Source organism: Perca fluviatilis, chromosome 24 (genome assembly GCF_010015445.1).
Source record: "Perca fluviatilis chromosome 24, GENO_Pfluv_1.0, whole genome shotgun sequence".
In the NCBI taxonomy this organism is placed as follows: Eukaryota; Metazoa; Chordata; class Actinopteri; order Perciformes; family Percidae; genus Perca; species Perca fluviatilis.
The window spans coordinates 17,795,310-17,822,968 of NC_053135.1; the positions used below are offsets into that span (position 1 = coordinate 17,795,310).

The 27,659-nt window shown below is 43.6% G+C and overlaps 1 protein-coding gene across 1 annotated transcript in view; it reads left to right on the forward strand.

Annotated features, from left to right (window-relative positions):
- LOC120554200 (SH3 domain-binding protein 4-A-like) overlaps window positions 1-12,444 on the forward strand; it is a 32,222-nt gene extending 19,778 nt beyond the window's left edge. The window contains exons 4-5 of the mRNA XM_039792931.1: window positions 8,809-8,997; window positions 10,596-12,444. Of these exons, the coding sequence (XP_039648865.1) occupies window positions 8,809-8,997; window positions 10,596-10,820 (414 nt within the window). The 3' untranslated portion in view covers window positions 10,821-12,444. The remainder of the gene's footprint in view (window positions 1-8,808; window positions 8,998-10,595) is intronic.
- Window positions 12,445-27,659: the final 15,215 nt, after the last annotated feature.

Below are 27,659 nucleotides of genomic sequence, written 5' to 3' on the forward strand. Positions count from 1 at the left end.
ATCTACAATGTAAATAGCCATGAAAGTAAAGAAAGACATTGAATGAAAAGGTGTGTCCAAACTTTTGGCCTGTACTGTATATATATATATATATATATATATATAATTTTTTTAAAACGGTGAAAATAATTGTTAATTTTGACCCAGAAGGACAAGTGCATGGTCGACCAGAAGACAACACAAGGGTTAAGGTGAGGCAAGCTGTCGCAGCGTTGTAACTGCGGGACGTTTACTTGTAACAGAGCATTTTCACAATGTAGTATTAGTACTTTTACTGAAGTAAAGGATCTGAGTTCTTCTTCCACCGCTGGTGTTTCGGGGTTTAGAACAGCTCCAACATCTCTCCCCCCCCTTCTCCTCCACGCGGGCCGACAGGTGTTCTCATGTGACATGTGAGCAGGCATTGATCAGGACGATGCTGGAGGCCTAGAGGGGACATCCGACACGGCCCCGGCAGATCTTTTTAACGCTGAGGCTCGGGTTACAGAGGCAGAGGACGGATGAGAGAGTGTGCCTGTCAGCGAGAGGAGAGTGGCTGAAAGGCCAAGGGGAGCGTTGGTTAATAATAGATCTATGCAGAGAGGCGCGGCGAAGCACTCCTGCATGCAGGGGGACGTCATCAATCGCCCTGCTTGTAGACTCTCGTCCAAAACCAAGGTCTTTAGTCCTAAAAGTCAACCGTAAAGGCCATTACACACCGGGGGCGTGACCATAGGGTTACAACCCCTCCGATAAGCCATTCTGGGCTTTTTTGGACGTTTGTGTCGCGTTTTTCGACGTTTTTGTCGCCTTTTTTTTTTAGAAATTTCTTCACCTTGTTTGAGCTATTTTTTGGCGCTTTTACCAAAGTTTTTGTCTCTTTTTTTCCAATGTTTTTTTGTCTCTTTTTTTCAAGGTTTTATTTTTACGAGGGTTTTGTCTCTTTTTTTCAATTCATGCATGTCCCGGAACCTCCCTAGATAGTTGGAGATCTCAACCCCCCTCCAATGTTGAACCCAAAGTTATTGACGAATAACTGTCTCGCTTTCCCCCGACTACTCCTGAGTGGAGTGACAGGCAACGGCGTAGCGGACACGGGGTACGGTGGGAAATGCCTCCCCCCCCCCGCACTTTCCTTGTCTGTGCCCAAAACTTACAACACGCCCGAGTTGATTTGAACGCACCATAAGTAAGCGACGGGCACGGTACTCCGGTTGCATCAGTTGACTGATAGACTCCTATAGATATAAGGGTTTTTCTCTGCCTGCTGTTTTTCTCCTCCTTCCTCTGCCGTTCTTTCTGTTTTCTCTCCGTCAGTGTTATCATCTGCCTCCGCTCCACCTCCCCCCCCCTCCTCCCTCCTTCCCGTCGCTGACAGCCGCCTGGTCAGCTGTCAGCCCCATCTGTCCGTCTGCTTCGGGGGCTTCCTGCAGGTCGCCGCTACCTCATGTTTTTCAGACACTTTGGTCTCTCGCCGAGCAGACTGTTTTTCTATTTTTCAGAGCGGAATACTGTTGTTAGTTATTAATGTGGAAACATCGACTGAAACCAGACTGGAAACAGGAACAGAGATAAAAAAGGAAATGTGTTGTGGTGCATTTGTTTCTACATTCTGGCATTTCATGGAGAGATTTGTAAATGCAATAACGTTGTCATATGTCAAGTTAATTCACCAGGAGAATTGGATAATCCAGAATTCCTGAATAGGCTTTTTTTCTTTTTATATAAAATGAAGTCAGAATTATCCTGGTTGCCAAAAAAGGACTGTCAGATGAATGTATTGGAGCACAAAGTACAATATTTCCCTCTGAAATCTAGCTTGATGGACTCATTTTTATAAACGTAAAACAGCACACTAAATATGATGCGGGTAAGATACATTTAACTTCACAGTGCACAAAAAGTGATACAAGACCGTGAGAAGAAAGAGAGAAACGGGGAAAAAGAGTCTCCGGGGAAATCTAGCGTGTCATCCATTCATGTTCCTGGGCTCACCTTACGTGAGTGACTAAGCAGTGAGTGTGTGTGTGTGTGTGTGTGTGTGTGTGTGTGTGTGTGTGTGTGTGTGTGTGTGTGTGTGTGTGTGTGTGTGTGTGTGTGTGTGTGTGTGTGTGTCTGCGTGTGTGTGTCTGTGTGCATGTGCAACGCGTGTGGGTGCGTGTGCATGTGTGTGTCTGTGTCCGTGTGTGTGTCTGCGTGCGTGCGTGTCTGTGTGCATGCGTGTGCATTCGCGTGTGTGTTTGTTTGTGTGTGTTGTGTGTGTGTGTGTGTGTGTGTGTGTGTGTGTGTGTGTGTGTGTATGTCTGTGTGTGTGTGTGTTTGGACCGGGTCTTTTTTTAAACCAAGGCCTGGGCTCTCTTTGTTTTGGCCCGCCATGGCATTTGACATGCTCGTGCTTATTCTACTCTCTTATTTTGAAAGTGCTGTCAAATCCTAACCACAATGACTACGAAACAAACATTTTGTGCAGCTAAAAAAAGTACTTCATCTGAGTTTTACGGCAGTGCTGTTAAAACTTCCTCATTTAATTAAACACGTAAGAATTACAGGAATTACGGTGGCCTTCACTCCAGATACATTCTGGCCGTGGTGTGAAGGAATTTAGGCACCTCTGACCTGGATCGGCAGATTGAGGACATCGCAGTAGAAGGCCAAAGTGCGTGTCAGCCAGGTGGTAGAGAGAGTTAGAAGCAGACAGGGAGAGAGAGAGAGAAAAGGAGGCAGGTGTACGGTGTCTGTTTCAAAACCAAATAATTCATCATCTTCATCATCCATTTGGTTTGTAAAGAGTAACCTTAATTTCACTTTATTGCAGAGCTGAAGGGTAAACATAGATTATTCTCTTGAATGGAAATTATACGACCATGTTAGGGTTCTCCCTGTCTGTTCTTTTAAAGGTCCAGTTGTTCATTATCAAAATCTGTTACCGTTCACAAACTTGTTCTTTTTCATGAATATTTACCACCACCATCAATTCCAAGTATTCCTGTTGGCTTGAAATTTGACATTTGCGTTTGCATGAACTGGGGTAGACGCTCCATATTCGTGCTCCATCTTGAAATACGTTAGCCGGTAAGGGACATAAAGGACATACTGCTCCGCTGTTCGCATTTTCTCTGTCGCATGATAAACTCACAAGGTGCTGCTAATGCTGCTAACGGGTATCGTAGCTTCCCAGCGCCGGCAAGTTTGAAGAAGGAAACATGGAGGACCACACGTATTCAAAATCACAATTTTATTTTTTTATCCTTCGCCCAGAAAAAGAAAAAGGATATTGAACGGCTACCGTAGCTGTAATACCTACTTTGAACTGCGCGGCGCGAGAGAGTTGATTGCGATATATGATCTTAACGCTAGATGGGAGAAATTCCCACACGTTGGACCTTTAAAACGGCGAAACTCCTTGATGTAAGGTATTTCATCCGACTGTATTGTGAAGTATTGAACTTTTTAGTCCATTTAAAAGTGCAGATATCCTGTGGTGAAATGTAACTAAGAACATCTACTCCAGTACTGTCCCAAATGTTGAGGTACTTGTACTTTACTTGAGTCTTTTCTTTTCATGCCACTTTCTATTTCTACTCCTCTACATTTCAGAGAGAAATATTAGACTTTTCACTCCACTACATTCATCTGTTACAGCTTTAGATTTAGATTTACTTAATACCAATACCAAACCGATACCAAAAATGTATAAAAAAAAGTTGCGCATCATAAACATTATGCAAGTAAATAATTATGATTAATAAAATATTTGCTTGTGCACCTGTTCGGCCTGTTTCCTTTCAACAAAGGGCCAAAAAAGAAATCACAATATTTAACATAATTCAATTTACAGGTTTTTCTGGAGGACGTACATTACTATGCAAGACTTAAAAAGCCTCTTAGAGTTTACATCAATAAATTAAAAGGGAAATGGTGCAAAGTTGGTATGCACATGTATGTCAGCAAACCAGTAACACAGATTTTTAAGTGGCATGTGGCAGCCGAAAGTGGCGTGTCCTGGCATGTGCCACTTTCCTAAAGCCAAGTGGCGTGTTATCGCGAGGCTACGGCACAAGCGGGTTGTGGTCAGGAAAAGAAGAAACTGTTGGGATTAGGAAAAGAACTGGTTGGGTTTAGGAAAAGAACTGGTTGGGTTTAGGAAAAACGGCATTGATAAACACGCTAAAAAGCGAGTATGCGTCTTGATAACACGCCAATAATGGCATACGTATTGGCGTGTCATACGTACGCCCCTTCATGACATCAGTCTGATATGGCATATGGCACGTAATATTGGCATATGGAAGTACATGCCACTGGCACGTGTCACATGACCCTTAAAAATCTAACTCCCTCTCCAACAAACAGAAGGAAAACGAGTTTCTATCTGCTTGTGTTTTTACGGAAGCGTAGTCCTGCCAGAAAACAGAAAAACCTATTGCGTTGTAAGGTTTATAGTAATAACAAGATATTTTTAACATACAAACTTATCAAGTTATAACAAGACAATGTACTATTTATGACGTTATAACGAATGATCACGTTAAAAAATAACAAGAAAATGTTCTCGTTATAACTTAACCCTCGAAAGATGAAAGGCCCACCGGCGCGTCCAAACAATGTTTGACAACACTGACTCAAAAAGCGATGTTAGAAAATTTCATTTCAGACATTTATTTACTATTTTAATTATACACAGTATAGCCTGTAAGACTTTGGTAAAGTCACTTCAAGCACCGAAACAATTCGTACAACGCATCGTAAGTTAAGGTTTGTTTTCAAAAGAGATTTGAGCGAATTTCAAAAAGCCAACGTCAACGTTTTCAGCTTTAGCACCAAAATATCTCGTCACACGTCGCTCAGAACATTTTGATATGAAACACACGGGGATCAGTTATATGCAGTCTAGTGCTGTCAGTTAAACGCGTTATTAACTGCGTTAATGCAAACCCATTTTAACGGCGTCAATTTTTTTTATCGCGAGATTAACGTTCTTTTTGGCCTAGCAAACTTTGTAGTTTGTACAACAGCACACCGGATCTAGCTAGACCGGAAACTAAACAACACTACACTTGTTTGGGCTAGCGAGCCGGCCAAAGAGTAGTAGGCTAACGTTACATTTTGGGTGGAAGGCGAGCGCGAGACGCCGAAATGGATGCCAATAAGATTCTGAATGGAAAGTTGACTTTTAAAAAGTTGCCAAATGGTTCCATTGAGAAGACCAAAGTGATGTGTGTGTTTTGTCGTTGTGAACTGAGCTATCATCGCAAGAGCATTCAAATGAGAAAAAATAATGGGACAAAAAGAAATCAAGGGACATTTAGAATAGATAAAAATGTGCGATTAATTGTGAGTTAACTATGACATTAATGCGATTAATCGCGATTAAATATTTGAATCGTTTGACAGCACTAATGCAAACACCTTAAAAAGGTACATTTAAGAAGATGTGTGAAAGTGCCCTTTTCAATGAGGGTTGATAAGTTTGAATGTTGCAAATATCTTGTTAAAACGTGAAAAACATCTTTCCCATCTACCGTACAGACCTGTGGGATTGACCGTATACCACTGTCACTAAGGAAAGGGGACAGGCAAAAACAACTAAACCAGAGAGAAAGTTTCTGGATTGACAAACTGCAGGCTACTAGATGCCCAGGCCTGAACGAAAAGAACTTGATTTTAGTGTCTTCCTGTAAACCATACCCTTTATTTTGAATATGTGCTGTAGCGATGCATGCATTGTATGTAACCTTTGTGTGTAGTCACGACAAATTCTGTTCTATTAAGCACCAAGAAGGACATCTAGTGGTCTTTGTAGAATACTGCAACCCTTAAACCTGCCTCTGCCAAATGGAGGCTTCTGATTGGTGGTTTGAGAGCTTATAAGAAAGTCTTTTCCTGTTTGAAAACTGTTGACTCCCTGACGAAGGCTTGTATGCCTTAATGCGTCGGATGAAGATGACCAAGTGCCTTGGACTAAACTTTTCACGTAATAACGTGACGCGGATAAGTTTGTCTTTTTGTGCCGTGGCAGCCTTATGCTTCCGTAAGTTTTTTTCTGTTTTGGCGTTGCTGCCTTGACAGCAAGGCTGAATCAGTAGAAACTGATTGCGCTCCAATAAATTACCTTGATTTTTATCATATTGGAAAATGAAAAACTCGTTCGACAGCATACACTTCCTCAGCGTGCGTCTCGGGGGAATCTTCGACGTGATTTACATAAAAAAAATAAAGCACAGAACCTGAACATACTTTTCCTGTGCTCCCGTGGATGTGAGTAATCAGCAGTCAAGACGAGCCGGATAACGCGGCGGGGGCGTTCAGGATGCTGCTGTCGCGTCCGTCTGAAGGCCATTAGACAAATCTTCTCTGAAGAGCTTCGAGCAACGCTGGCCTCGGGTCTGGTCTTCTGAAGCCAGTAGGAAACTGTTGAGTTGGAATGACAAGAACAGACGAAAACAGTGACAACGTTATTTATTTCAGACAGCGGCACAGTACGACCAAGTAGTTCATTTTCAGAGCAATGTGTTTCCCCGCATTATTCTGCGTATCGTGGGCGTCGTTAGGCCTCGGCGTCCCCGGCTACAGCCCCGAATGTTTTATAAATAGCCCCGGATCTAGCACTGGATATCTCTCTCTCTTTCTCTCTCTCTCTCTCTCTCTCTCTCTCTCTCTCTCTCTCTCTTTTTCTACAAAAATAAGAATAATAGAATAAAGCAATGATACGACATGTATAAGACATGTGCGTGCGTGTGTGTGTGATCCTTGCTTTTCTGAACCAACATATTATCTTTGGATGGACACACACAAACACACACATTTTACAGAATGTGTTTGCTTGCTAATTTTGTGGGTGTGTGTGTGTGTGTGTGCGTGTGTGTGTGTGTGTGTGATCATTGCTTTTCTGAACCAACATATTATCTTTGGATGGACACACACACACATCTTTTACAGAATGTGTTTGCTTGCTAATTTTGTGTGTGTGTGTGTGTGTGTGTGTGTGTGTGTGTGTGTGTGTGTGTGTGTGTGTGTGTGTGTGTGTGTGTGTGTGTGTGTGTGTGTGTGATCTTTGCTTTTCTGAACCAACATATTATCTTTGGATGGACACACACACACACACATATTTTACAGAATGTGTTTGCTTGCTAATTTTGTGTGTGTGTGTGTGTGTGTGTGTGCGTGCATTCGTGTGTGTGTGTGTGATCCTTGCTTTTCTGAACCAACATATTATCTTTGGATGGATACACACACACACACACATGCACACACTGCGTTTTTTTTCTTTGCTTCTTTTCAAGAAAAAACAAATCTTGCCTGCAGTGTGCTTTCCAGTCAGCTGCTCTTATTAATGCTGAGTGTTTTCTAACCCTCATGTAACCGGGTTATCTGAGTAGGAACGTATTTATAGCATGCAGTCGAGGGTCATAACTACGGGCCTAAGGATTAAATTAATTCACTCACCCATCAACAAGGTTGTTTCTTTCTTTATGTTTGCTATTCAGCCCCTGCAGCCAGTTTACAGACAAACAGGACTGTAACCGTTTCTTTTTTAGGGATAATGTGATGATCAACTGGGGGTTTCTACACAAATGCCTCTAAGAAATGATCCAAATGAAGCCTTTTGAGCTGACTGATGTCATGAAGTGGCGTATGTAAGACATGCCAATTCGTATACCATTAGTGGCGTGTTATCAAGACGCATACTCGTTTTTTAGCGTGTTTATCAACGCCATTGGGCCTCCATTGACTTACACGACCTTGCGATTGCATACGAATTGACGCCGTTGCGAGTAGTATGAAAGGGCGAAAATCCGCGTAGGGAGGTTGCTCGGGGTGGAGGACGGGTCAAACACGGGACTTTCACCCAGGAGACCGGGGGATCCTAAACCCAACCCCGTTCTTCTTTTCCTAAACCCAACCCTGCGTGTGACGTTCCTAAACCCAACCGTAGCCTCGCGATAACACGTAGCCTCGCGTTAACGAGCCATGTGGCTTTAGAAAGTGCCACTGGCGTGTATGTTTACACTGTGGCGTTGCAGACTACTGTCCGCTGCATACAGCGTAGACATACACACGGCTAGCTCAAAATGCATACAGATTACACACCACTTGGCTATAGGAAAGTGACATGTATGTTTACGTGGAGTCATGATATCACGTTGTTTTGAGAAGGAAAACTCCCTTTTGGCTGACCTGTTCACCACTCATACACCGACATGTGAAGCCTGTCAAGATTGGTCACACGCGGAGACTTTGTCGTTTTAAAGGGCATTTGAGACCAAAAGGTTGGAAACCACTGGACCAGAAAATGGGATTAGAAGTCCAATAGGTTGGAGCTCGATTTGGGAATCACTGGTCCACATGGTTCCTATACCGATTACGATGTAGCTATCCCATTAATTAATTAATGATATGATGCAATGTTGAAAATCAACCATCAGATATGATATGATATTGTCATCAAGAGACATGCTATTTTATCTATAGAAACACTTTCTAAATTGAATTTCCAGAAGGCATATAGCCTATATATTAGTGCAATCTAAAATGACACAGGATTTTATCCCCCACCTCTTGGTCTTTATATGTTTATATGTTTTTGAAAATTCACTTTTTAGATGGTTACAATAGAATGTTTTTTCAAACTTTTTTTGAACTTTTTGTTGGTGAAAACAACAACTATTTCTCTAGGAGCCAGTAAAAAAATTAGCTTCAGGCAAGTAGGATTTACAAGTGAAAAAACAACAACTTAATGTTGAACCCTGCAGCACTTTAAATATTTCTGCTCATGTATCAAAAAACTCTCAGGCTTAGTTTGCTGTGTCTCTCTCTCTCCCCCATCAGGCGTTGCTGAAGATGGACTGCCAGGGTCTGGTTGCCAGACTGGTCCTGGATTTCGTCTTGCTGACCACGGCGGTGGAGGTGGCGTTCCGCTGGAGGGAACTGGCCGAGAAACTTGCTCGAGTGTCCAGACAGCAGATGGAGGCCTACGAGGCTCCGCACCGCGACAAGAACGGCCTGTTGGACAATGAGGTGAGAGAGACGGTGGGTCTGTACCGCCACAGGTTTTCAAAACAGGGGACCTGTCTGCATGTGGGTGGACAGACAACCCGTTGTCACTCCCAACTCGTACAGTATGCTTGGTCAGTGTCTCTCAGCGTCGACGTGTCCGACGGAAAAATCACCCGTCTGTATGGAACGCACCGGGCAGAGCTCGACCGCGGCGCTGTAAGATGACGCAGTATTAAGAGAGACAACGGTAGAGAGTAGTACGAAAGAACCGAAAACCTGTGTAAAAGCTGTTTCATGCTTCTTGCGTTCAGCGCTGTCAGGGCGCAGCGGACGGCCGCGTGGTCGCCGCGAACCGTCTGGTCTTTCATACTGATTGCGGCCTCTACTACCGTGTCCACATTGTTACAGAATCTTGAAAGGGCACGGCTCGGAGATCAGACCCACGCATTTGCGTCATATCGCCGTCCGCACCGCGCCGACCGCGCTGAACGCAAGAAGCATGAAACAGCTTTAAAGAGGTAGGTTGGGGGGGGGGCGGGGTGGATGGGTCAAACAACACAGGACTTTCCCCCAGGAGACGGGGTTCATGTCCCGTTCTTGTCCCGCGTGTCACTCAAACGTACATTTTATAACCCCACCAACGATCTTTTCCGTAACCTAACTGTCCCGTTCTTGTGCCGCATATCAGTTAAATGTACGTCCCGACCCAGAACGCCAAAAAGCGGGAGTCCCGAGAGCGTCAAAAAGTGACGCCAAGCGTCCTGACCCAGATGGTCTAAATATGACGCTGAAGGAGACGTTTTGCGTCACTAACAAACGCCAAAAGAGAATGTGTTGGGATAGAGGAGCGCGGCAGAGTTCCAGGAATATACAAAAACCATGTCGATGTTTAATCCAGCTACTAGCTAACGGTCATGTAAGGCTAACGTTACCTGCTGCCAAGTGTAGTGTTAACTATAGCGTCAAGTGCAGCGATGCTTCTGTTGACCGTAATGTCCGTTTCGGAGCATCAGAGAGAAGCGCAGGCATTTCAGTTGACTGGATATGAGGCACCGAAATCCGCATTGCCGGTAGATACCGGTCATTTAGGCACCGATGCCATATTAGTAGGACTGGGCGGTATGGAGAAAATCAAATATCACGATATTTTTGACCAAATACCTCGATATCGATACCGCAACGATATTGTAGTGTTGACTATTAGTGCTTTCACAAAATATTTACACAATGAGATTTTTGATAAATAATCATCAGTAATATGGATATAATGACTAAGAGGGTAAAGGCAAATAATAGAACAGTTACAACAGTCTGGTGTGTTCAGAAAAGTGCATCACTTTACTGTAATGCAGCCTTTAAAACCAGAAAAAGACAACACTTGTGTCATATTACGATGTTACGATATCCAAAATCTAAGACCAAATCTAGTCGCCTATCACAATATCGATATAATATCGATATATTGCCCAGCTCTACATATATTAGCACAGGTTTTCGGTACCCAACCCTAGGTGTTTTAGCCTATATGTGTTAACATTTTGGCAAATTCGTACCACTAAAAGTATTCCTCTCTGTCCATCCTCTCCTCTCTGTCTTTCACCCTGATCCCAACCGTTCAGTCCATGTGGAAGCCAGCCTACGATTTCCTCCTGACGTGGGCCGCCCACGTCGGGGACAGCTACCGAGACGTGATCCAGGAGCTCCACCTCGGCCTGGACAAGATGAGGAACCCCATCACCAAGAGGTGGAAGCACCTGACGGGCACGCTAATCCTCGTCAACTGCCTCGATACGCTCCAAAGTGCTGCCTTCTGTCCCACGGGATACGGAGATTTCGCTGTGTGAACACTTTCGTGCACCTGGAGAACACATTCTGTTAAAAGTCTACGAGGGCTGTTGCGGTAACTGGTAGAGACCAGTCCGATACCAGTGTCGGAATAGTCTCCGATACGGTCTAAAATGCCGGTATGGGTATCGGAGAGTACCGGAGTTTATGCACCGATCCAATACCACATAGTTTAGCCCTGAAGAAAATCTACTTTAAAGTAGTTCATCTATGTTCTTTTTCCGTGATGACTCACTCAAGTTCAGGTATCGGAATCGGTATTGGGAAGGAAAAAATGGAATCGGACCATTTCTAGTTACTGGAGCCCAATACATGTGCAGAGTTTTGTCTTGGACGGTTGGACAAGCTTCTGTACGTCCTCTTGTTTGGAGTCTTGGACGGGCGTCATCGGTGGCAGCACCGATTGGTTTCCGTTAAGCGCCAGATGTACAAATGTTATTGCACGATTCTTGGCATTGAATAAGTCAATGTGAAACTGGAGGATCTGCCTCTCTCTGTTTTTATGCCTTTTGTTAGGTTAGTCCTGTTTTCTCTGTGTTTTTTTTTTTTACCTCCCCCTTGGTCTTCCCTTTTAATTTTGCTCCAATTGATGACAGTGTGTGTGAATTGTTCTTTCCGTTTCCACATCTCCCTCAGGACAACATCAGAGACCTCGCCCACTGCAGTATACGTGACCACACGTACTGTGAACTTTGACCTGTCCGCCACCTTTAAAAGCTGTTTTTACCCCCCCTTTGTTTGCAAGCTAAATTTTTACACACAACGCAACTTTTCCCTCCATTCTTTCACTGCTTCTCACTGGCCGAAGAAGGCGGAGCTGATGTGTTGTTTAAATGAAATTAATCAAAAAAATAGTTTCATACATTCAAAACATTAAGAGCATTTCTCGGTCATGGTAACTTTACGTGTGACTCGCAAGATATACTTCTATTTTTTATACTTGCAGAACGATACAGGCGATGATATTATTGGCAGTGTTATTCTTGTGTACTGTACGCTTCAAGAGTTAGAACTTCAGAATCAAAATTACAACCGTGGTGTAAAATATGTACACTTGAGTTTTTAGCCGAACATCCAAATCTATTTTCCTTTTTAAAGCATGAAATCCTACATTTATTGTACATAAGTGCATCCAATATTTTCAAGATGTTAGACTGTTGCGCACACACGTTTTAATTTTTTCAGGGATTACGTATTTGATGAAGATAGACCTAAAATGATCATGATAATGTTAAAATTCCTGCTAAAGGTGCCAGTACAGCACATTTTTTGCAAGTTTGCTATTTTTACTTTCTGACTTCTCCAACGCATAAATTTCATTATTTTCTTGTGGTGCATTTTATTGGAGTGTTTTAACTTTGGGTTTTTTCAACTGCAATGCAATTCTATAGGACAAATGTGCATTGTCGACTTCGTCCACTAAAATTGCTTTATTTCTTGCAGATTAATATTATAAGTGTCTGACAACATTATGGAAAGGATCCCTACAGAGATAGACCTTTTTTTAAAGAGTAACATCCTCTTTGTTTAACCAAAAAAAGCTCTGAGGTCGCTAGCGCTAAACTCACCAGACTCCATTTTAAAAAACAGCACTTTTAGTGTGTATAGAGCCAACATATTTTCACATGGAAATCTGTAAACTGTGTGTTTATTTCAACCAAAACTAGAGTTGTGATGGTTGGAAAAGTGGAAAGACGACCCAAAACGGCTTTTGATAGTTTTATTTTGTGTCTGTCAACTGTAAATGAAGTGTATTTTACGATGCTAAAATTACTGTTTATTTACATGGAACGCAATTTAGCGGATGTATTTATGTTTAAAAAAAGGATCTTACTCTTTAACAGAAAGGACTATCTCTGTAAGAATCCTTTCCATAATTTTGTCAGACACTGTCAGACACAGCACTCAGAATATTAATCTGAGCCTGTCAGTGGCAAAACAAGCACTTCTGTGGACGTAAATTGAAGGTGCACAATTGCCCTATTAACTTACATTGCAGCTTGTTTCTCCGCTGCCGACTACAGCGATCTCTCTTAATACTGGACCAATGTCAAAGATTGTTGTTCCCATCAGTCACTTAGACACAAAAACAGGGAAATAGGGTTGATAAAAAAAAATTAACTTGTGGGTCCAGGACAGGCACACACAGTTTACTGCTTAAATAAATGACATGTGGCTTTAAATTGTGACAACCTAAGTATCAGAAAATATCTAGTTTTTGTTTTATTTATATTTAAAGAAGCCTTTTGTCTCTGATTTGGGTTTCTACATATGTTGTTTGAGTGTAATTAATTGGCTTTGATGTTTTTATTGTTCATTTCTACATCTGTTTTCGTCTCAGTCTTTTGTTCTCGTTTCGTTTCAATATGTTTTGTGAGTGCTGCAGTGTTCCTGTGTCTGTTTGGAATATGAAGATGCTCTGAACAGAAAATGTGCAAGGAGTTTATATATATATATATATATATATATATATATATATATTTGTACCGATTGAGTATTGACACATTCTTAAGTTGTGTTGTGTCACCTGTGACAGGTTGCAAATCAGTTTTTTTCTGTTCAGGTTTCAATAAAACCGAAAACATTTAAAACAACTTGTAGTGACTAAATGTATGTTTGCAAAAGAAGACTACACATTTTATTTTATTTTAAGTATATCTGGACATTAAAACACTCCCAATCCCACTGATTTGTCAAATAAAAGAAATATCTGTGCAGTAGATCAAAGTAGGGTTGAGGATGAATCCATATTATTATTGATTATTGACCAGCGGGGGAGGGTTTATAGCTACAGACACGGCACAGATTTTAAACTATAAATAAAATTGAATTGAATATTGTAAAGATACGATTATCTTGTCTTATTCTAAAAAAAAAAATTTAAGTAACAAAATACCTTTTTGTGTTACACATTTAAAGTGAAATACGGTGTGTGGCATCAGTTTATTTTAAGATATGGTTTTGCATACATTTTGCATCTGCAAAAGTATTCTTATTAATATTTTGATATTATTAACCATGTCAAGCAGCCCTACACTGTAATACCATTGATGCCAATTTACAAATGTTACTAAAGTAAAAGTATGTAAGTATCGTAGCTAGCCAGCGAGCGAGCCGAGCATCAAGCCGAGGTGACTTATAGTGTGTGAGATGAGAGATGTAGTTCCCTGAGCGGTGTAGGGAATTATGTCTAAAATAAGGCCTTTAGGCCTGTCAAATCTGACTCCAATTTATTTATTAATTCCCACGCCTTCTTACATTGGACTTAAGTTTACCAGAACACAAGGATCAATCTGAGACGAAGAGTTCAGTTAAGCAAGTTTACTGAAGTCCAGCATTTAAGTTACAACACACGTGTGGGTACACAAAAAAGATCCTAAGTATACGGGGTACAGATTCACTCAGGCTCTGTCAAAATGTGCACCCCGCCTGACCAAACTGCTAATCTTTTATTCTCTTTGCTTGAAGGTGTCCCCCCCTCCTCTCTCCCTCCTGTCTTCCGGGCAGATGTTCCAGCTCTTTACACACACACACACACACAAGATCCACCCCCCGTTCCACTTCATCGTATGGTACAGTAATACAAACACTCACATTCCTGGACTTAGTATATGGTACTCAAAGTTTAAGCTAACTTTCTGTGTGTCCTGAGTCTAATACACACTCAGATTCCTGAATTTATATGGTAATCTAAAATAAAGAATTTCTTCAGTGTGTAATCCACGGCTCAGTTCAAATGGGATCCCAAAATAATTTGCCTCTCCCCTGGTCACTTTGGTCTTTTTGGTAAAGCAACAGCTGATAATCCCATTAGTTATGACGTCATGTCACATCTATTGTTTTAGATCTATGGGTGAAACTGACTTCCATCTGTCATTGTCTGACTCTGGCTAAGACAGCAAACGCACATTTCTCAAAATGGTGGACTTCTCCGTGGTGACAAACGTGTGCAGAGATATAGCCAAGGGCCGACAGATTCTTTTTTTTCACCTCTGTGAGTGTGCAAATCGCGGCCTCGACTGTGATGGTTCCTGCATAAGTGGCTGTGTAGTGTGTCAGTGTTGTCAGAGTGTTGTGTGACGCTGCCGTCATGAGTTCCACCCGGACAATACAGCGGATTCCTTTGTGTAAACACACACACACACACACACACACACACACACACACACACACACACACACACACACACAGAAAACAAATCCAAATATCATACATGAATGCACAAACGTGCTGCGAATGCATGCGCAAACACCACACGTGAATGCATTCAAACACATCCTAGTATGCTCTCTTTCCCAGCCACACGCTGTCCTCTACACACACACACACACACACACACACACACACACACACACACACACACACACACTTTAATGTGCTTTAATTAAAGCAGACAATTATTCACCCTCAGAGGACAGGCCACCTGGACGGAGTCGTCCTTCGCCTCTCGATGACTCACCCTCAACATTCCTGCTCGTCTCCTGGCGACGACTCCAAACTCATTTTTTATTTATTACATCAAACCCAGCGGTGTAGTCTACGTGATATGCAGGTGTAGGCAGTACACCCACTAAGGAAGCTCCAGGATTTCCGTATACCCACTTAAAAATGCCCAATGACACGCAACGACATACTTTCCATTATATTTTTGATATATTTTGAATTGTCATCTGTGTTTTCCTTCTTAACATATAGGCTAAATAAAGGGATTTCCACAGGAAATTGGTGCATAAAAGTGTATATACAGGAAATGAAGTCGGTGATGCTCAAAACTTCCCTGGGGAGGACAGCCAGATCCCCCACTATGATATATATATATATATATATATATATATATATATATATATATATATATATATATATAAATATATATATATGATAATGGGTATTTTATAGTGAATGAAATTTACCGCTGCTAATTCAAACACCACTACAAAATGGAGAGCACACTATAGTGCAATGTTTCCATGATAGGGAACGGTTTCCAAGAAGACGTGTGTGTGTGTGTGTGTTTTCGTGCGTGCTTGTGTGTGTGTGTGTGTGTCTGTTCAGAAATCTTATTGTCAACAGTTTGACTGCTCTAAGTCGATGACAAACTGCAAAACACGCGCATCACCAAATCAAGCCTATATATATATATATACATATATATACATATTAGGAACACCTGTAAGCTTTCAATCACATGGCAGCTGCTTCAATGCATTTAGGGGGGTGTGGTCCAGGTCTAGACAATCTCCTGAACTCCAAACTGAATGTCAGAATGGGAACGAAAGGTGATCTAAGCAACTTTGAGTGTGGCATGGTTGTTGGTGCCAGACGGGCTGGTCTGAGGATTTCACAATCTGCTCAGTTACTGGGATTCTCACGCACAACCATTTCTAGAGTTTACTAAGAATGGTCTGAAAAAGGAAAAACATCCAGTGTGCTGCAGTCCTGGGGGGCGAAAATGCCTTGTTGATGCTAGAGGTCAGAGGAGAATGGGCTGACTGATTCCAGCTGATAGAAGATCAACTTTGACTCAAATAACTCGTTACAACCGAGGTATGCGGCAAAGCATTTGTGAAGCCACAACACGCACAACCTTGAGGCGGATGGGCTACACCAGCAGAAGACCCCACCGGGTACCACTCGTCTCCACTAAAAAGAGGAAAATGAGGCTACAATTTGCACGAGCTCAGCAAAATTGGACAGTTAAAGACTGTAAAAATGTTGCCTGGTCTGTTGAGTCTCGATTTCTGTTGAGACATTCAGATGGTAGAGAGTCAGAATTTGGCGTAAACAGAATGAGAACATGGATCTGTCATGCCTTGTTACCATTGGGCAGGCTGATGGTGGTGGTGTTATGGTGTGGGGAATGTTTTCTTGGCACACTTTAGGCTCCTTAGTACCAATTGGGCATCGTTTAATGCCACAGCCTACCTGAGCATTGTTTCTGACCACGTCCATCCCTTTATGACCACCATGGACCCATCCTCTGATGGCTACTTCCAGCAGGATGATGTACCATGTCACAGAGCTCGAATCATGAGTTCACTGTACTAAAATGGCCCCCACAGTCATCAGATCTCAACCCAATAGAACATCTTTGGGATGTGGTGGAACGGGAGCTTCGTGCCCTGGATGTGCATCCCACAAATCTCCATCAACTGCAAGATGCTATCCTCTCAATATGGGCCAACATTTCTAAAGAATGCTTCCAGCACCTTGTTGAATCAATGCCACGAAGAATTAAGGCAGTTCTGAAGGAGAAAGGGGATCAAACAGGGTATTAGTAGGGTGTTCCTAATAATCCAAGGATCACAGGTGTCTTTCTGCTGATCTAACACTTTGTCTCTCTGTCCCTCACATCAAAGCGATGCGAGAGGAAAACGGTCATTTCACACACTCGCTGTGCCTTTCCTTGATTCAGAGACAAATTGGCCAGCTTTGAGACGCTTTGTTTGAAAATGCAAAGCAGGTGGGGTGGAGGATGTGTGTGTAAGTGTGTGTGTGTGTGTGTGTGTGTGTGTGTGTGTGTGTGTGTGTGTGTGTGTGTGTGTGTGTGTGTTAAACAGGGCGGGGGTGTTCACCTTGTGGGTCTGCAGAATGTAAAGAGCCTCTTGAAAAGAAAAGTAATGATGTGCTCGCTCTTTGTCGTTTTTAGGAGCCACGGGGATGTGTTGCCGTTGTCATGTGGAAGCCTTGTCCTGTCATGGTGATTAACTGAACTGCTGAGTCATTATTTGTACCCTTAAAGGGTAACTTTGTTTTTTATTAAACCGGGACCCTATTTCCCTATGTTTTTTGTGTGTAAGTGACTGATGGGAACAACACTCTTTAATGTCCAGTAATGAGCGAGAATGCTGTTGACCTGGGAACCGGGCTGCATTGTCATGCTATGGAGCAAATGTGCATCTTCAATTTGGTCCACTAAAAGTGCTCGTTTTGCTGCTGACAGGCTCAGATTAATATTCTGAGTGCTTGACAACATTATGGAAAGGATCCCTACAGAGATAGACCTGTTTGTTAAAGAGTAAAATCCTCTTCGTTCAACCAGAGACGGCTCTGAAGTCGCTAGCGCTAAACTCCACCAGACTCCATTTAAAAAAACAATATTTTTACATGTAAATCAGTAAACTATGTGTTTCTTTCAACCAAAACTAGAGTTGTGATTATTGGAAAAGTGGAAAGACGACCCAAAATGTACCCCCCTCCCCCACACACACACACACACACACACATATTTGGAAAAGGTAGATTTGTCCCCACTTCAAAACATATGGAATAGGGCGCCCGGATAACTCAGTTGGTAGAGCAGGCGCCCATATATAGAGGTCTGGTCCTCGACACAGTAGGCTCGGGTTCGACTCCGACCTGCGGCCCTTTGCTGCGTGTCATTCCCCCCCCCCTCTCCCCTTTCATGTCTTCAGATGTCCTGTCAAATAAAGGCCTAAAAATGCCAAAAAAAGATTTAAGACACCCTTAGTGGACCATCTTAACCTGTCTCACATGTGATGTTTTGAATGAATGCTTAGGCCTACAGGAGAATAATTAATAAATTGATGCAGACATGGCATAAAAATTCACCAGAATGCAGGAAATGAAGTGTTTGACGCAAAAAAAAAAAAGAAAAAAAGATATGTTATCTGGACAAATGAACCAGAAACCATTCAACAATCCAACAAGAAATCACTGGTCCAGCTTATAGCCAATTTAATATTTTCTGATATACAGTATATATATATTTTTAAGTTTGGAAAAATTGTTACATTTCATGTCAGTTTCCTCCTCCGTGTTTTTCTTCAGGTGAAGGAAGCTTGCAGAGAAGCCTGTGTCGTTTATTCTTAACCTTTCTCAACGTCTGGCGACGCTGGAAAAGATTAGAGGCGAATCAGTGAAGGAGGCGCTTGTTTTATGGATGGGAAGACTGTGTGGGCGCGAGGCGTTCAGGTGACTCAGCCTTGTTAGAGAGAGGAGTGGAATTAGATTTAGTTGTGGTCTCATTAAGTCAGTGTGTGTGTGTGTGTGTGTGTGTGTGTGTGTGTGGGTGTGTGTTTGTGTGTGTGTGTGGGTGTGCGTCATGCGTACATGCGTGCATGCGTGTGTGTGTACGTGCATTTGTGAGTGTGTGTGTGTGTGTGTGTGGTTACCTTTGTGTGTGTGTGTGTGTGTGTGTGTGTGTGTGTGTGTGTGTGTGTGCGTGCGTGCATGTGTGTGTGTGTGCGTGCATGTGTGTGTATGTGTGTGGTTACCTGTGTGTGTGTGTGTGTGTTACCTGTGTGTGTGTGTGTGTGTGTGTGTGTGCGCGTGCATGTGTGCGTGCATTTTATAATTTGTTTCATTGATCTCACAAACACACCCACACACACACATTAGCAGGGAAATGTCGATGGAGGAGGAGGGCAGAGAGAACAATTAGTGAGGTCTTGATGACTCAGGTTGTGTTGCTGTGTGTGTGTGCATTTGTGTGTGTTTAGGGACTGGTTTCTACTAAAACACATCAACACAGTGTTTTCATTCATTCTGGCTGATCAGACCTCGTTAAAAGCTTTCATGTGGGTCCTATAGCTGAGTTCACCAAACTTATCTTTTCAACCTGGACTCCTATGTTTTTGTGTGTAAGTGACTGAAAAGCATTAAGACGTATATTATAAATGTGTCTATACCTCCACGATAAACGTGTACGTTTTCCCACCTTTACGTACACACCGCCGCCGACTTGAGCTTCTAAAGTTACCGGAAGTCATTCATTTTCAACGGAAGCCGGCTTCTCTCAGCTGTAAGGAGCGGCAAATCTGTCGGCGTCGCGTTTTGAGTGACCAGAGCGTCAATCAGAACGTTGAAAGTAGGTCAACTTTATGGTGATGAGCCTGTCGGTACCAAGGGGGTAAGCTTCGCTTCAGAACTCGAACCTCCGATGGCGCCATTTTGTTGCTACAAAGGTATCACCTCCTGTTAGCATTCCACTGGCCACCATTTTTTTCTTACGTCACTTGACTGCGAATAACTTTACATCTGAAGCGTTTAAAGACTCTATTTGTCCATTGTTTAGTTCTAAAGAAACACAACAATGTATAAAAGGCTCCATTACCTTGTACCTCACGTTATGGCCCCGTAGCAGACGTTTTTGTAAAAATAGGCTAACGATTGTGTCATAACCACTAGACTTACTGTCGCACAGTAGAGGAATTACCGTATAGTACAGGAGAAGCTTGCAGGCAGTTTCGACTTACATTAGCTGTTTAGGTTTAATTACTAATGTTAACTAGCATGTTAGTTAGCAATAATTAGTCTGTGCTTATGTTATCTCCTTACATAAACCTACACTCTGCGTCTCTGTAAGATTGGGATGATTGAGATTTCTCTTGGCACAGCTACCAGAAGACTTACAACTTTCAGACAGGTTGCTCACGTCACATTTCCGTTGTCTCCGTCAGTTGGAGGCTGCGCAGTAAAGCAGGGGATCACCGCAAAAGTGCTTCTAATAGCCTTCACTGGTCTCCGTCCAGAGCAACGAGATCTATTGGTCCATTATATATATGTCAATGTTTTGTTATAAATAAGCTGTTAAAAGTAAGAAGTTAATTTGCCTCAAGTCTTATGAGTTCTCTATTTACGTTGCTGTCACTTTAAGACTCTCAGCTGGTAACCGCTATGTCGCGTGAGCGGTAGTTAGGAAGTAAACGAACGCTACAAACTAACGGTTCAGTGATTCATGGTTGTAGTGTAGCAAGCCAACTACAGCTACATTTGCCTACATTTATGCCTAGAGTAGCATTGTTGGTATGTATTCATTCACTGTTTTTTAAACAATTACATAGGTTCATAGATCATTAGTTTGATGTCAGTGTTATTTTGTGTTAAGTCTATATTACAAATGTCCGTGATCGCTGGCTTTGGTGCTGTGACTAGCGTTGCATGGTTGCTAGGCAACTATAAGTCACAGGACAGGCTACACTCGTATGAATGAACGTAATATTGTTTACATGTAAAAATATCTTTGTACAGCATAATCACTATCAGTTTAATAGTTATGAATTATATTGTGTAACGGTAGAAAGGAAATATTTTAATTGATTAAATTACATTCTGAACAGAGGCTATATAGTATGTTAAAAGCTAGCATAGAATTGATTAGTCTGTTTTTGTATGTTACAGTTTCACACTTTCCTTGAAACGTCAATAAACCTGTGGACGTGGGAACGACTGTCTTCTTCAGAGTCTTGATGTTAGGAGAGAGTTTAGCTGGCTGTCAGTGTATAGAGCAATACCGAAGACGGCATAGTGAAACAACGACTCTCAAGCAGGCAAGATAACGCAGTGTAAGCTGGCGGCTAACCGTTACATCGTCAAACGCCGCTACTGGAGTGTGCCATGGAGCCAGACGCGTCAGAGAAGTGTCTGCATAGTAGAGGTTCACAAGCAGAACAATCCATGGAGCCAGTAGCATCCTCTAAAAACACGGCTCGTTCGCCGTCAGTAATATCCGGTGTATCATCGTGTGGGTCAGCTGCAGTGAAAGCAAAGAGCGAGGCGAAGCAGCAAAAGCACCGTCTTTTACGCCCTAAGAGGAATTGAATTTAAGGCTGGAACAGGCTAGGTTGGAAGCATCCATGGAAATGCTTAAGCATAGAAAAGAGGCAGTTGCAGCCATTGCTAAAGCAGAATCACTTGAGGCTGCAGTTGATATGAATGGTAAAAAACACAGTTGTGAACTGAACATAGACTCTGTTCCTTTTGAGCCCTCACAACGCACAGAACAATTTGTTACTTCACACTTCATAGAAAGAACATCAGAACTACAGTTATGTGACGACAGCAACATCATGGCAAAGTTAGCGCAGAGCCCTAGCTACAACATCCCACCTCCATGTCTAAAACCTGAAGCCAGACCTTTACTTCCTCATCAAAATAATACTGCTCCAGCTCATCTTACCTCACAGCAGGCCTGCATCTATGCTGATCAGGAGGAGCCACTCACCAGGCATGTTGAAGGTGTGCGTGCACCACACAGTGGGTTCAATGATGAGCATACTACTCCTGTGCACCACTTCAGACCTCACAGTTACAATGGCCATCCTTCTCCCTGTTGCCGTCCTGTGTCACCAAACCCCAGTAATGGCGGCTCACACATAAATGACTTTGTAAGATATCTAGCACGCCGTGAGCTTGTGGCTACAGGCTTACTCCTATTCAATGACAAACCTCAAAATTACAGAGCATGGAAATGTTCCTTTCAGAATGCAACCAGTGGTTTAAACCTGACAGCGAGTGAGGAGATGGATCTTCTGCTAAAATGGCTTGGCAAGGAGTCAGCAGAGCATGTTGAGCAGATAAGAGCGATACACATCCACCGTCCAGAAGCGGGACTGACTATGGTGTGGGACAGGCTTGAACAAACATATGGCTCAGCTGAAGCAATAGAAAATGCTCTGTTCAAACGCATTGACAGTTTTCCAAGAATAACAAGCAGAGATGGGCCTAAGCTAATGAAGCTGAGCGACCTACTAATGGAACTGCAGGCAGCCAAAGCTGAAGGAGACTTGCCTGGCCTCTCTTTCCTAGACACGGCAAGAGGAGTCAACCCAATAGCACAGAAACTCCCGTTCCGTCTGCAAGAGAAGTGGGCATCGGTAGGTGCATCCTTCAAACGGCAGAACCGGGTGCCATATCCTCCATTTGCCTACTTTGTAGACTTTGTCAAGCAGGAAAGCATCATAAATGATCCAAGCTTCAGTTTCATCGCCCATGCAGACACGGCTTCTAGGACCGAGAAGACAGCTTGGAAGTCAAACAGACAGCGTGAAGTCTCTGTCCATAAAACAGAGGTATCTCCCAGGGCAACATCTGACACTGGCGAGCCCCCAACAAGGTTGGACGACAGTGATAAACTATGCCTACTGCATAAAAAGCCACACCCCCTGCGTAAATGTCGTGCATTCAGAGATAAGCCCATTGAAGAGCGCAAAACAATGCTAAAAGAGAACAATGTGTGCTTTAAGTGCTGCTCTTCCACATCTCACATAGCAAAGAACTGCAGAATCAAAATTCAGTGTTCTGAATGTAAGAGCAAAAGACACAACACAGCACTCCACCCTGGACCCGCACCCTGGATGCAAGAGGCGGACCCTGCTCCTGAGCACGGCGGGGAGGAGCAGGAAAGTTCCCGGTCTCACTCCCAGTCTCATGTGACTAACAACTGCACAAAAGTCTGTGGTGGGCAGCTAGCAGGCCGTTCTTGCTCCAAAATATGCCTCGTAAAAGTGTATCCAGCTGGCCAAAGAGAAAAGGCTGTGAAACTGTATGCAATCCTCGACGAGCAGAGCAATAGGTCACTGGCTCACTCACAGTTCTTTGAAGTGTTCAGTGACCAAAGTCCAAGCGCTCCTTACACACTAAGAACATGCGCTGGAGTAAAGGAATCATCAGGAAGAAGAGCCAGTGGCTATGAAGTGGAATCTCTGGATGGAACTGTTTGCATCTCGCTACCGAGTCTCATAGAATGTAACGACATCCCAAATAACAGAGACGAAATTCCAACACCTGAAGTGGGTCTTCATCATGCTCATCTACGGTCAGTGGCACACCTCATCCCAGACATTGACCCACAAGCCCCCATTATGCTTCTCTTAGGACGGGACATTATCAGAGTGCATAAAGTCCGCAAACAGGTGAACGGCACTCACAACCTGCCCTACGAACAGAAGTTGGACCTGGGGTGGGTCATTGTTGGTAACGTGTGTCTAGGTAACGTCCACAAACCTCTGACAATCAACGCCTTCCACACGAACACCACAGAGCTGAAACGCCCCACTCTCTTTGAGCCATGCCCTAATGTGTTCCATATTAAAGAGAAGTTCAGCAACATCCAGGTCACCAGTCACCCCCGCACATATCCTGTTGATCAACCTACATGTGAAGTCGACCACCTGGGATGCACTGTGTTCAGGCGGACCAAGGACGATGACCAGGTGGCTACTTCTATTCAAGATGCCACATTTATGAAGATAATGGATGAAGGGCTACGAAAAGACTCAAGCAACAGTTGGGTGGCACCGTTACCTTTCAAGATTCCACGCCAGCGGCTCCCTGACAACAGGCCACAAGCACTGAGGCGTTTAATGTCTAAATGTCTAAAGGCGTTTAGGCGTGCCGGTAATATTCGTGAACGACTGGTCCACTCGGACATGTCTAATCCACCTCAGACTACTTGGCTTTCAAACCCACCCCTTTTTATAAATGTGGTAATCGCGCGCAATGCTCGAATTCGACCAATACGAAGGAATTTTCACATCCCCGCACTGGCAAGAAATATTCTATCTCTTCATTTATTAATTGTAACAGTACACATGTTGTGTACCTTCTAAAATGCCCTTGTGGACTGGCGTATATAGGTCAAACTAAACGTCAGCTCAAATTAAGGATATCTGAACACAAGACAGCTATTCGGACCCAGAACATAACTTATGCCATGGCGAGGCATTACAAGCAGGCTAATCATGGCTCCCCTGCATCACTGAGGTTCTGGGGAATTGAGAAAATCACACCCCCACCCAGGGGTGGTGATATTATCAATAAACTCCTATGCAGGGAAGCCTTTTGGATACATACACTTGGCTCTTTAGAACCTCTAGGCTTAAATGAAGAATTAAATTTGACTTGCTTTCTCTAATGTCAAAGTGTGTTATAGTATAGTATTTAGATAAATATACTTTTAGTCCCCATTGCCCTGTGAACATCTTTGTAAAAAACTTTAAACATTTTTACATTTGTATACATTTTTTACATTTGTATATTTTTGTTTGTATATATTCATCTTTGGTTTGGCTATGGGCATTTGCCCTTTAACGACTGATTACTGAGTGTAACACCTTGGTTGAGATGGGTGTAACTTTAGATTGTCACTGCCCCTTTTGAGCACAATCACACCTGTTGATGATCCTTATTAAGGGGTTCATTGCCCATTTTCTCCAAGGACTCTGATGAAGATGTAACTATGCATCGAAACGTTAGTCACTGTTATGCACCTTAAGAAATAAAATCATCAAGTAGAAGACATCCGTGTTGCACCGGCAATTTTTTGCGTTTAATGTCTCTCAAGCGTAACTTTGACAAGAAGCCTGAAATGAGAGAGCACTTTATCAGCTTCATGGACAAGATGTTTAAGAATGGCCATGCTGAGTTAGCCCCTCCTCTCAGTGAGGAAGAAGAACGATGGTACCTACCGACATTCGGAGTGTATCATCCAAAGAAGCCAAAGAAAATCCGTGTGGTGTTTGATTCCAGTGCCCAATACAACAGCGTGTCTCTCAATGATGTGCTGTTAACTGGACCTGACCTGAACAACACGCTACTTGGAGTTCTGATCCGCTTCAGAAGAGAAGCCATCGCCTTTACAGCAGACATAGAACAGATGTTCTACTGCTTCCTGGTAAGAGAAGAAGACAGGAACTTTCTACGCTTCTGTGTTTCGAACCAATGACCTCTCCAAAGCTGTTGTGGATTACGCGCAGAGGGTCCATGTCTTCGGTAACAGCCCATCACCTGCAGTGGCTATTCATGGCCTGCACCAGTCTGTCCAAGTCAGTGCAAGTTCCACATCGACCCAGACGTAAGGCACTTTGTGATGCGCGCGACTTCTATGTAGATGATGGCCTGAAGTCCCTGCCCTACAGCTGAAGCTGCTATAGATCTGTTAAAAAAGACACAGGATGTTCTCTCAAGGTCGAATCTAAGACTGTACAAGATCGCAGCAAACAACAAAGAGGTCATGGACGCATTTCCATCCAGCGATCATGCAAGCGACCTCAAAGACCTGGACCTTGATGCAGACGTGCCACCAATGCAACGCGCAGCCCCGGACTCAATTGGAACCTCCACAGAGACTGTTTCCTTTTCGATGTGTTCAATGAGAGGAAGCCTTACACCCGGCGTGGTGTCTGTCGACGATCAATAGCCTCTATGACCCGCCATTTGTGTGCGCCCTTCACAATCCAAGGCAAGGCTATCCTGCGAGAGCTTACTGCTGAGAATGGTGACTGGGATGCTCCATTGCCTCAAGAAATGGAGGCTGCCTGGACTTCATGGAGAGCATCTTTGTCGCCCGCTGTCTGAGCTTTCCATCCCCAGACGCTACACAGCAGCTTCACCATCAGCAGCCAGCAAAGAGTATTGTGTGTCTTTGGCGCCGCGTCAGTGAAAGCCATCGCTGCTGTGTCCTACTTAAAAGTCACAGACGGCTGGGGGAACAACCAGGTTGGATTCGTAATGGGGAAAGCCAAGCTGGCACCTCGCCCTGAGCACACAGTGCCAAGACTGGAACTCTGCGCGCGCAGTGCTTGCTGTCGAAGTTAGCAGACCTGATCTCAGCCGCTAAACACTGCGCTACGTTACCGATGCTAACCTACTACTCAGACAGCAAAGTGGTCCTGGGCTATATCTCCAACGAGACCAGGCGCTTTTATGTTTATGTCAGCAACAGAGTGTTACGCATCCGAAGATCATCTCGTCCAGACCAGTGGCGCTATATACCAACAGATCAGAACCCTGCAGATCACGCAACACGCTCTGTCCCTGCTGCCCACCTAAAAAACACCAACTGGCTGAGTGGACCCAAGTTCCTGTCCAGACCAGAGCCCAGCACCTCTGAAGGTGCTTACAACCTCATTGATCCAAGCTCAGATCCAGACATTCGGCCTCAAGTGTCCACCTTCAGCACTACAGCCTCACACAAGCAGCTTGGTTCTCAACGCTTTGCCAAGTTTTCGACTTGGAAGTCCCTGTGCTGTGCATTGACTCGTCTTGTTCACATAGCTCGTCATTGTAAGACAACCCAGAGAGAAAACAATGCCTGTAAGAGCTGGCATTACTGCAAAGGAGAATTTTCTGTTGAAGAATCCAGTCAAGCTTCAGCCATAATCATCCAAGCTGCACAACAGGAAGTCTATGGCCAAGATATCAAATGTATTCAAAAACAAGAGAGGATACCAAAAACCAGTCCTCTGAAAAATCTGGATCCCTTCATTGACACTCGTGGCCTTCAAAGAGTCGGAGGTCGTCTCCACCACTCAAGCCTTGATCAGAGTGAAAAGACTCTTTTGATTATCCCTGGCCAGCATCACATTTCAGTTTTGCTCATCAGACACCACCACGAGCAGATCCACCACCAAGGCCGTCACTTTACAGAAGGGTCTGTCCATTCAGCTGGCTTCTGGATCGTTGGTGGGAAGAAAAGAGTGAGCAGCATTATCCACCAATGTGTAACCTGCAGGAGGCTCAGAGCTCCACTCAGCATCCAGAAAATGGCTAGTCTGCCACCTGATCGTCTGTCAACAGACCCTCCATTCACAAATGTTGGTCTAGACGTGTTTGGCCCTTGGACTGTCTCCTCACGTAGGACCAGAGGTGGATTTGCACAAAGTAAACGGTGGGCGGTGATCTTTACATGCATGAGCATAAGAGCCGTGCACATCGAAGTCATAGAATCCCTCGACACATCCAGCTTCATTGACGCGCTACGGCGTTTCCTTGCTGTGCGCGGGCCAGTCAAACACATCCGTTCAGACCGTGGCACGAACTTCGTCGGCGCCTGTAAAGACTTAAAGATACCTTCAAACATCGAGAGCACTGCTGTGAAGACTTACCTGTCAGACCAAGGCTGCACTTGGACATTTAATCCTCCACATGCATCCCACTATGGTGGCGCTTGGGAAAGAATGATCGGACTTGCCAGGAGAATTCTGGACTCAATGTTTCTCCAGCTGAAAAACAAACTTACACACGAAGTGCTGGTGACTTTCATGGCAGAAGTGGCAGCAATCATCAACGCCAGGCCTCTTGTTCCTGTAACCACAGAC